The sequence below is a fragment of the Takifugu flavidus genome, chromosome 14, assembly GCF_003711565.1.
Source record: "Takifugu flavidus isolate HTHZ2018 chromosome 14, ASM371156v2, whole genome shotgun sequence".
Classification (NCBI taxonomy): Eukaryota; Metazoa; Chordata; class Actinopteri; order Tetraodontiformes; family Tetraodontidae; genus Takifugu; species Takifugu flavidus.
Window position 1 is genome coordinate 7148171 of NC_079533.1, and position 11143 is coordinate 7159313.

Consider the following 11143-nt stretch of genomic DNA (forward strand, 5'->3'; position numbering starts at 1 on the left):
CAGACACTGAAGAAACGGGCCGTGATCAATGGAGGGATGACTCTCCCCGTACAGCGTTTAAACAGCAAGCAGCTCAATAAAATGATTTTGGAGGTCATTTATTCAAACAAGAGTCACATTTTAGGACCGTAGGCCTCATTTCCAAGTGTGGCATGGTTTAATTAGCACGTTTCAGCTGCAATTTTCTCTCTTTAAAAGTATTATTTTTATGGGGGAATTCCATGCTGTGCTGCTGTTTTTTTCACTTTTAGTGGTAAATAACGTTGCTCTTTAAGGATCAGTTCTAAAGTGTCACGTGTATTATACACCGCAAGGTGGCGTCAACTTGCATTTAAAAACGCTTCTATCGGCATCCAAATAAAACCATCAAAACCATCATTTATTTGTACATCAAAACGACGTGATTGATTAATCTGGAGTCTATTTGCACTCTTCCCAGCTATTGTCCGTTTAACCTGTGATGGGTCCACTGATCACAGTTAACAGCGCAAAATTAACATAGTGTTTGTTGTCAGCGGGGCCCCTGTTGTCCTGTGGGTGACTGATTTCCGTGGTGATTACTCCCATTGTTGTAGATAAACACCTAAAGAAGCCTTAGAGAAATGGAAGGACGGTATTAGTCTGTATGCAGACCTCATCAGCCCGAGGAACATTGTTTACTGGTGTTTATTCAAAACAACAAATAATTACATTGTTCTTTTTTTCCCTCCAACCTCATTGACGATCGCTGTTTTCTAACGGAGTAAGCAAGCACAAACAAGTCCATAGTATCTTCCAGGAAACAGGCCATGGTGCACATCTGCAGCAGGTCACACAACAGCAGCACCTCCTTGATCAATAGCTTTCATCGAACCAGACAAAACACATCCTTATCTGAATGAGTCCTTCCACGGGATTCCGTTGAGTTTGTTGAGTTTTCCCCTCCTTTAATGGGATCATTCGGCGTTTAGTCTAATAAAACATGTGTTCTTTTTAAAAATAAAATAAAATAAAATGAAACAATGGAAAATGCACTGATTTAGAGGCCTAGTTATCAAGAACATATACTTTCACGCGTCTCTGCTGCGCAGACGCCAGTGGTCGATAGGGGGCGCCACGGGAGGGCTGCGTATATAAACCCTGCTCTTCAATGATAACTGGTCACTCAAGTGGCGCACAGGTGAGGTCGGAGCCGGAGGGTGCTGGTTGCAGACAGAGAGGTGAGAATCTTCACACATTAACGTGGCAACTCGTGCGTGTGTTTGATGTTTGCATTGAGATTCAAAAAGTTGCTGAATATGAGTTCATTTGAAAGCACTGTACAACGGAACTCTGCAGAAACTTTTATTTTCCAGAACTAAACAGAATGTAGGTGCATGTGATATGTGCATGTGACTGTGGTAGAGAGAGACACAGAGAGGGTGAGAGACACAGAGACACAGAGAGAGAGAGAGGGCGAGAGACACAGAAAGAGGGAGAGAGAGAGCTTCTGCTGATCTGTTTACTGTTTGTCTGCCATCTCCTTTATGTTTCGGTCGAGCCACACAGCAATTACTGCGAGGCAGTCGCGCTCGGTTGGGCTTGAGGGGACATTTAGAGGGTCGTGCACAACAGAAGGTGCAGACAGACAGAGAGACGGGAAGAGAAGGGAATAAAAGAGCCCCATTTTCACCCGGCTCAGACCAGTTCTGCAGCAGAGCATCAGCAGCAGAGCAGCAGCTGTGAGGGCCACCGTGGAGACGTTCCTTAGATGAAGCCATGTAGGAGCTTTGTCCCGGCAGAGTGAAGGAATCCTCTAAATGCACAGGCGGGAGAGTTAATCATTTGCCATCCTGTTGCTGTCAGGTTGGTTCAGCTCTGTACAACACATACAATCACTGCTTATCGGAAAGCTAATCAGGACGTTTATATTTATAGAGGGGTGAGTATTTCATCAGTGGGTTTCTTTTCAGTTTATTTTGACACTTTTACACGTGCACTGCTGTGTGAACTTTCTGATCCTCGAGTGACCTCCTGATAAAACTACATTAAAACCTTTTCTTCTCCTTTTCTCTTTACAGATAAGTGATCGTTCAGCCTGAGCCTCGGGGAGGATCTCTCTCTCTCTCTCTCTCTCGCTCGCTCGCGCGCGTGTTTTGGTGATCTCTCTTGCTCCGCTCAGCACTCCTCTTCCTCTTCCTACCACCGACCATGCCTCCGACCCTGGCCTCCGCGTTCAGCAGGCGCTGGTGGATGGCGGTGACCGCCATCATCGAGAACCTGCTGTTCTCCGCCGTGCTGCTGGGATGGGGGTCGCTCCTCATCATGCTCAAGTCCGAGGGCTTCTACTCCTACCTTTGCAACGAAGAAGGTGAGTCACAGCACAGAGGCGATCTTTTCCTCTCCATTGATGTGACTTTTCTTTGAAGTTTTCCACATCAAGGCGGTCGTTTGTGTTAAGAGGTCGCGAGATGAATTCTGCTCAGTTACCAGTTGGTCACCGTCCAGTCTTCAGGAGTAAAATACCTAAAGACTCCTCTATTTCCTCCCTTTGGACCCAAACCTGGGCCAGGTGCTTTGTGTTGGGACGCACAAAGGAATCAGTCAGGTCAAATGAAGGAGCAGTAAGTGAGACCATCAGAGTGGAACTGGACCAGCTCCAGCACTGAGTCAGCTGACACTTGTGTCACGGCTTCTTATTGCTTCAGCTGAACTCCTCGTTAGAGTCCCCCCCCCGCCTCATCAGCAGCTTCACACAGTTTACGCAATAAATTTACATGGCTGGTGATTAACGGGAGGCCTGAACGAGTGTTGCGCAACAGAAACAGAAACAGAGACCAGGGGCGCGGAGAAACAGTTCTGCGGCACCAAATTCTGGGGAAATAGTCACATTTGTCCTCTGTCATCAGTGCGGATTACGTAAGATAATTTGAGGAAACGCTCAGCACGCGTGGGAGAAGCCCTCGCCGACCACACCGCCGACAGCAGGCCGGAGACTTCCTACAGCTCAGAGATGTCTTATTAACCCCCCGATGATATGAGAGAGAAGGGAATACCAGTTTTAGGCATGTGACAGCGGAACAAAATGATCCGCCACTTTATTACGCTTAATATGGAGGCTGAAAGTCCACTGATAGAGAACAGAAAGGAAGATACTGATAGAAAAGTGATGAGCATCAAATACCAGCTCGTAAAAACAAGCTCAAGATAATATGTGATTAAGTCAGCAGGCCAGACGTTTCATTTTATTAATAATAATTAATAACAGCAGCTGTGCTCTTCCTCAACCGCTCAGCCCAGAGAGGCGTGAAACCTGAAGAAGTTTCTCCTTCATTTTTAGGGAAATGTCAGGAATACTGGGAAGACACGTGGGTTTACGATTGTTCTTATCTAATCTGCGTCCTTGTTAGTTCGTCATCATTGCATTGATGAAACAATCTTGTATTTGGCGTACAGTAGTCGGGTCCTGCACACGTCAGCCGTTTCCCCTCCGCTGGACTTTGCTCGTCCTTACATTTTCTCACCGTGCACGTTTTTTGCTAGCCTCAGCTAATCGCGCCCATAATCCCCGGCGGCCCGACGTCATCATGAATTCAAAGCAAATGCATCAAGGCCACAGTTTTGGTTTTGGTTTTTCCATTTTTTTATACACTTCAAACTGCAGCTTCCTGTTTTCCAGGCAACATCTCCAGCTACAACGTCTCCCTGCCGCCGCCGCCAGCGGCCACACCCAGCTGGTACGAGGAGTTCTACGACGCCGCGTTCGGCCCCGGGGACGGCGTGGAGATGAGGCCGCTGGCCCCGGCCGAAGGGCCCCTGAAGATGAACGGCTGGCTGATTTGCAAAGAGCAGGACGAGATGCTGAACCTGGCGTTTACGGTGGGCTCCTTCCTGCTCTCTGCCATCACCCTGCCGCTGGGAATCATCATGGACAAATACGGGCCGCGCAAGCTGCGACTGCTGGGCAGGTAAGGCCGAGGCCAAGGCCGGCGGTGGGTTCTGGGCTCTGTGAATCAGTGTTCAGCAGAAGCATCTCGTTTCAGCACATGTTTCGGGCTGTCGTGTCTGCTCATCGCGTACGGAGCCTACAAACCAAACGGTGAGGGGGCCACATTCCACTGCTTTTTGGCCGTGAGTCTGATTCTGTGGGAACCCCCCCCGAGATAACCTCTGTGTTGTTTGCAGATCTCTCCGTCCTTATCTTCATCGCCCTGACTTTCAATGGCTTTGGTGGCATGTGCATGACCTTCACCTCCCTCACGGTAAGTGTGTGCGCTGTTGCGTGCGCGGCCGCGGCCAGATTTCCACGAACTGTCCCGTTATTACGGCCTTGGCTCTCTGCGCTCACCCTCTCCACACCCTGCTGTCTGGCCTCGCTCATGCACTGAACTCTGCTCCTGTTGACAGCCTGTCTGATCTTTGGATAGCAGGGGCCGTTCCTTCGTGTTGTATCACTATCCAGAGTCTTTATTGTATTTCTTAACAACCGCATGTACAGAAGCCCGCAGACCCGGGACAGCCGTTAATATCGGAAGTTACGCACAGCCTGTGGAAAGAGGCCACGGGTTTAAAGCAAATGTGAATGACAGGAAAAGAAACCACCGGCCTTGACGTTGTGTTTGTTTTGTTGAAACAGTCAGAGAGCGGGTTAAATGTACATTCCAGCCATAAGCTGAAGCTGCTGCGCCTTACACATTTATTAGTCATACATATATAGTAGGAACATTTCTCCATTCCCACAAGGACAAAGATGCACGGATACAAGATTCCCTGGATCCCCAAGGTCAGCTCCTCACTATTGAGCGTTACCATGGTGATGCCATCCACTGCTAATGGGGTCTGCGGTAAAAATCCCAATAAAATGCCCCTTTTCTGCACCACCATGGGGAATTATAGTACACGTCTGTGCATCTTCATGCATCTCATTTGATGCCACTTTGGGTCTGAATGCCAGCGATGGTAAAGCTAGAATTTAGATCTTTGTTTACATTTTCACCAACAGCCTGAAGCCACAACCGTCCCCACATACCAACCTTCCCCTCCATCGTCCCGACAACCTGACTTACTATATATGAAAGGCCCCGTGCGGGGTTAATCATTATCCTCCATGCCATTCCTCGACTCATCAATCATGACCTTAACTTGGACTACCAGGCGTTCCTTCTCAGCTCGGTGTTGTTGGGTAACAGCCGCAGGTGAATCACCAGGGTCAGTTGCTAGGTCACCTTTTCAGGTGTATCAGGTGCTGCTGCGGCGTTGCTTTATGTTATTGACCCTCTCAGGCGAATTGATCTATGTTTTTCATGCTGCTGTTTCACTTTTTATCCAGTTCAGTTACCAGATCAGGGTTTCACCACTAAGGCACATGGGCCTCTAAATTAACTGCATTTAATCTACAGATTGGATTTTGTATTAACTAAAATATAGATTATTTGTAATTTAAATGCTGGCAAACTCCACCTAGTGGCCATCCTCCACATCTAACGGGCTCTAGTCTCATAAAAATCTACCTGCGTGAGCAAAGCAGCTTGTTCTAATTAATGCTGTTCTCAGCAGAACAGTCGTACTTTGTTCTATTGTCCTAGTGGAACTTTGTATTACATTTATGCGAGTGGAATAAAAACATCAAACCCAACAAATTATCCTTTGATTTGGATTCTGACCTCACATGGCCTGAACGAAATGTGGCCAAGAAATGGTTTGAATCAATGTCCCCCCCCCCCACACACACACACACACGTGTACAAACGCACAAAGACAGCCCTCATCCTTGGCAGACTTATGTAATTGAATGTGCTTGTTGTTGCTCAGTCTCTGGAAAGCGGAACCCCTCTTGAATTTTAGGATTTGGGATGTTATTCCACCCACCGTCCCCCGTTGGCTTTGCTTCCCCCCACGACTCTCTGCTCTCTTTCTTCAAACTGGAGCAGAGAGAGTAACCTCGGAGGCCCCCTCTCATTGTTTCAGCTGTATAGAATTCATGTACGTCCCTATCAAGTATCGGGCAGCTGTGTGTGTTATGCGTGGTATCGGCGTTCCCCGTCACTTTGTTTTGTGTTACTCTCCCCAATGTTCCCTCTGTCTGCTCGCTAATTGGTTCCCACTATCCACTCTGACCCATTGTCAGTGTCGGCAGTGTCCTCACAGTGTCCTCATTCTGTCCCCGGCCTCAAGTTTAGAGCGGCTCCACTGCAGCTGAGATCACTACGATCCTGACCCAGGAGGGCCTAACCTTCGCACTCACACACCAGACGGGATCTTCTGTAGCCCTTCACATCAGAGCAACTTTATGGGTTTTCCTCCTACAGGAACCACCCTGGGCTGATTTGGTCATTTGAAACTGTCTCTGTTTGTTGTTAGCTCCCGAACATGTTTGGAGACCTTCGGTCCACCTTCATCGCCCTAATGATCGGCTCTTACGCCTCATCTGCGGTCACCTTCCCCGGTATCAAGGTAACGAATCAGGTTTTATTTATTCATTTATCATTGGAAAATAGAAAGAGAGAGAACGGAGAGTTAACGTTAACAAAGAAGCAAATTGTGTCTATTGCAACCTTGAGTTAAAAAAAAGAGGGACCCTCCAACCTAAGGGAAGAGAAGGAAGGCCAGGAACTAGAGGGAACTGTATTGCGCAATGATGAAGTCAGTAAAAGCTTACATGAGGATTTTCTAAATTGAATTAATGGCTGAAGCTCAACGTGTTAGAATATCTGTCAGAATGCAGAAAATTAAAGTGAGTGTGTGTTTGTGTGTGCAGCCAATGACTATCCTGCAGCTAAAGCTACAAACTTTAGGAGCTTGTTATTTGGTTTCCAGGTGATTTATGACTTTGGGATATCATTCATCTCCATCCTGGTGGTGTGGGCCGCCTGTGCCGGACTGGTCTTCTTGAACTGCTACCTGAACTGGCCTCTAGAACCATTCCCAGGACCGGAGGACATGGATTACACGTAAATACGCAATGATCTTTTTCAGCAAGTCTCCTCCATCGTCTCCATTTTGAAGGCTTAATGCTGACATACTTGTTGCTGCCCTTCCTCTCTCCTCCTCTGCCCCCTCAGCATCAAGATTAAGTTTAGCTGGCTGGGCTTTGACCATAAAATCACAGGGAAGCAGTTTTACCACCAGGTGACCACAGTGGGCCGCCGCCTCAGTGTGGGCAGCAGCCTGAAGCAGAACGACCTGGCCGCTAAGGACGGGAACAAGCTCTGCCTGTCCACCACCGACCTGGAGATGGACTGCAACCCCCAAGCTGAGTGTAAGGAGGCAGAGCGCGTCCACTGTTGTCATGACAACGCCTTGGCTCCCTTTAACTCTGTCTGCCTGCCCTCTGCAGCCCAGTCGTTCCTAAAAACCATCACCACCACGACCTTCCTGCTCAGCCTGGTCACCATGAGCATCACGCAGCTTCGCCTCTTGTTCTACATGGGGGCCATGAACAGCGTCCTGGAGTCGCTCACTGACGGAGACCTCAACACAGGTCGGTGCTCCCGCTCTTCTGTCGGTTCTTCGGTAGCAACGGCAGCGTGAAAACTCCGCTGCGCCACATCAGTGCCTCGGGATTTAACTCGGTTCTCATTGAATTTTCAGTGGAGAGAATGGAAGTGGGTAAGGCTGTCATCTTGTCGCAGTAGGACTGAAGCATCAGTCTTTAGCGCTACACGCTGCTACTTTATTTTATTACTTTTGATTTTTATTACTTTGCTACTCGACCTTGGGAAAGGTGAGCAGAGTCCTAAAAACACCATTAGCTTTAATATAAAACCACCAGATAGCATTTGATTGTAATCATTGACTAACACTGACCCCCCACCAACCTGTTCACATGACAGAGCTCTTTGAGCTGATCTTGTCGGGCTCTAAATCCCTTCAGGATCCGACAGATTAACTCACTGAACAGCTGTTTTCTCCATAGCTGCTGCAGCTTCACTCAGTAGGGTTTTACAGCCAAAGTCATTGAGTAACTTCACAGACGTAGTTGTTAACGCCAGCTATCACACGACCTCCTTGGCGGAGGTAAAAATACGTCTCGTGCCGCCGCCGCCGCCATCGTGTTGTGTTGCTTTCTTTGAGCGTATTTCTAGTTTAATAACATGGATCTCCTCCTGGCAGTGAGTCTCTACTCCTCCATCTTTGGTGTGCTGCAGCTGCTCTGCCTGATGACCACCCCCGTGATTGGGCAGATCATGGACTGGAAGCTGAAGGAGTGTGACGATGCCGAGGAGCAAAAGAAGCTCAGCAGCAAGTGAGTCGACGGGTTTAAGCCCTCAGTCTTTCTCATCCCTGATGTATGAGGACATCAGCTCGCTTCAAGAGCAAGATCTGACCTCTGGTGCCTCCTCTCCTCTCCTCTCCTCTCCTCTCCTCTCCTCTCCTCTCCTCTCCTCTCCTCTCCTCTCCTCTCCTCTCCTCTCCTCCTCCTCCTGTCCACCAAAGTGGGGAGCAGAAGACAAAGAGGAGAGACAAGAAGACACAAAAGGTCACCAATGCCCTGCGAGCCTTCATCCTGACCAACCTGCTCTTGGTGGGTTTTGGAATCACGTCTCTGATTCCTAATCTGGAGATACAGGTGAGTTTTGGTTCTAAAAGACACAACATGTGTTAAACTGACTTGGGGGGTCAAGTATGGATATTATTTTTAATGCTGATTCCCCTGGATGGGGGGGCAGACCTGCAGTTATCTCACAGTTTTGCAGTATAAACACATTTAAATTGAGGGGATATTTTCCAAACACAACCATGAAACTTCCAGACTGGAACCACTTTAGTCCACTTGGGTCCACATCAGCCTCCCTTGGTTCTCTGAGCTCTTTATTGTCGTTTTATCAGACAGATTTATCCAAACCTGATTGATTTTGATTTCTTCTTAGATCGTGTCCTTCATCCTCCACACTGTGGTGCGAGGATTCATTCACTCCGCGGTCGGTGGCCTCTATGCTGCCGTGTAAGTCTCCCACATCCCTCCATGTTGTCATTGAAGAGACAATAATAACGAAATGACCGCTGCCGCCTCTGCAGATACCCGTCCTCCCAGTTCGGCAGCCTGACAGGCATGCAGTCGCTGGTCAGCGCCGTGTTCGCCCTGCTGCAGCAGCCCTTGTTCCTGGCCATGATGGGACCCCTGGGAGGAGACCCCTTCTGGGTATAAAGACGCACTTCCACCCGTTCGGGACGCACGCTTGGAATCACAAATGCTAATTCTGGCGTTTGCCTTTTAGGTCAACATCGGTCTGCTCGCTCTGAGTATGCTGGGCTTCCTGTTGCCCTTCTACCTCATCTACTACAGACGAACACTCCAGAAACAGCAAGAGGAAAGGGAAGAGAACGCTAAGATCTACATCAAAATCAACGGCACCGACATCCCAGAGGCCTACGTGTAGAGAGAAGACGACGAAGACGCCACCCCTAAACACCCGTGTGCCAGCCTCATTTTCATAGACTCCCAGTGTTTTTACTAGTTTTATATTTAATGGCGTGCACGCAAACGTGCTGCCATTCCAGATCCTTTGATGCTGCCGTTTACCTCCAGCTGGACTTTCACCCAGAAGGAAGGTGATGAGAAGAACAAAGGAGGAAAAGACTGTGAAAGGAAAGAGGATCTGCCTCTGCACTCCCCCTCAAATCCTCCGAGTTTATCTTTGTTCTCTCCCACCTGATGCCACATCGTCTGTGTTCCGCATCAAAGCCGCGCTGATGCGTCCCTGCGTGAAGAGTAAAGTCCGCTGTGGTGTGGCGCAGATCTCGCCCTGATTGTGAGGAGTTGTCTTTATTGATAGCGAAAAGTAAGTGCGGACGAATCGACAGGGAGGAGAGAAGAGGCTTAATTCTGATGTTTTGTTGAGCCTTTATTGACCTGGTAATTACCCTAAAGGTACTTTATCTTATAATAAGCTGTCGTACTGGAGGAATGCTTATGTCAAAGGAAGCAAACTAGTCTGTTTTGCTAATGCAATATATTCACGTTTGTTTTTATAGAGATATTATATATCTATTTTATATCCCCTGTTTACCACATGTGCCTTTTGGATACGTCTTCAGAGTCAACTTCAGTGCCCAGGATGAACTCCTAACTCTGGCACAGTAAAACCTAAGGAAACGACTCGCCGAGAGATTCCATAAATGATCTTATTTCAGTCTATCTACCAGCACTTTAAAGCTTTTAACTCCGACAGACATCAGCTTTTCACAGCACTTCTCTCCCTACGCCTGACTGAACAATTAGTTTTGCTATAATTCTGAGCTCCTCGCGCCTTCATATCTGTATTTATTTCACGTTGCGCTCACGTCAACAACAGACGCTGTGATGCGTTCAGGGTGCCTTGTTGCTTGCAGATCCACTCCTTCGCTCAGACTCATTAGAGAAAGAGGGAGATATTTGTTGAAGGTTATTAAATAATAAAGATCTTTTAAATGTTTCGTTCATGCTTTATTAGATATTGTCTTGAATATCACTTCAGGTAAAGAATATGAAAACTAATGCGTTTGAAACACACATTTAAATTACATAATAGAATAATAAAAATAAATAAATTTCTGGAAATGTGGAAAGAGAAATTAAATTTATAATGATTCATTGCGCTGTGTAACCAGCAGAGGTCAGTATTCTGCTGAAGTTAGCTTCACTGCCAAGCTGAAAATATAATACTTTATTATTGTTGTTAAGGTTTCTTCCACAATGTCGTACATTATATGACAAAATAATACCTAACAGAAATCATCTCATAATTAAAATTTCCAAAAAATAGTCTGAAACATCAATTTCTGCTTGTCAGTTAAGATTTAAAACAGATGTTTATTAGTGATAAAACATAAGACAGAAGCAATTTCGGAAACCAAGTGAATTTTGAGGGAATTAAAATCTGTTTTATGATTTCTAGATTTATATGGTGTGCGGGTCTCTGTGGGGGCTGGCAGGATGGGGGGCGGGGGGGGGGGGGGTTAGAATTAAAAACTGTCGTATTAATTTTGGATGCAGATAAATACAATCAGGATTATGAGAATGTCCCCCACGTGTGCTAAAAATAACCACACATACACCCTCCTGCAGGGACAGAACTAAGATGATTATCTGTATGTATGTATGTATGTATGTATGTATGTATGTATGTATGTATGTACCTATTTTGATCCATTGTCTGACATGATTTGACTGAACTGAAAAATCTGTGATTCTCTTATCAATGCT

At 47.0% G+C, this 11143-nt stretch overlaps 1 protein-coding gene across 3 annotated transcripts; it reads left to right on the forward strand.

The window, feature by feature from the left end:
- Positions 1-1092: 1092 nt before the first annotated feature.
- Positions 1093-10374, forward strand: slc43a2b (solute carrier family 43 member 2b). 3 transcript variants are annotated; one of them, XM_057053606.1, is made up of 15 exons: positions 1093-1199; positions 2040-2329; positions 3638-3926; positions 4002-4057; positions 4144-4220; positions 6319-6411; positions 6775-6908; positions 7020-7216; positions 7295-7438; positions 7549-7566; positions 8071-8203; positions 8395-8527; positions 8829-8902; positions 8977-9100; positions 9177-10374. In XM_057053606.1, exons 2-15 carry the CDS (start codon positions 2170-2172, stop codon positions 9336-9338), a joined length of 1794 nt encoding a protein of 597 aa, XP_056909586.1. In that variant the 5' UTR covers positions 1093-1199; positions 2040-2169; the 3' UTR covers positions 9339-10374. The 3 variants fall into 3 exon arrangements, with proteins under 3 accessions (XP_056909586.1, XP_056909589.1, XP_056909587.1); XM_057053607.1 differs by lacking the exon at positions 1093-1199 and adding an exon at positions 1566-1824; XM_057053609.1 differs by lacking the exon at positions 7549-7566.
- Positions 10375-11143: the final 769 nt, after the last annotated feature.

Bases quoted from the DNA above. Each gene is read 5' to 3' on its own strand.
- slc43a2b (XM_057053606.1), top strand. From the start codon at position 2,170: ATGCCTCCGACCCTGGCCTCCGCGTTCAGCAGGCGCTGGTGGATGGCG. The intron at 3,927-4,001 runs GTAAGGCCGAGG...ATCTCGTTTCAG, and splicing joins AAGCTGCGACTGCTGGGCAG to CACATGTTTCGGGCTGTCGT. The intron at 9,101-9,176 runs GTATAAAGACGC...TTTGCCTTTTAG, and splicing joins TGGGAGGAGACCCCTTCTGG to GTCAACATCGGTCTGCTCGC.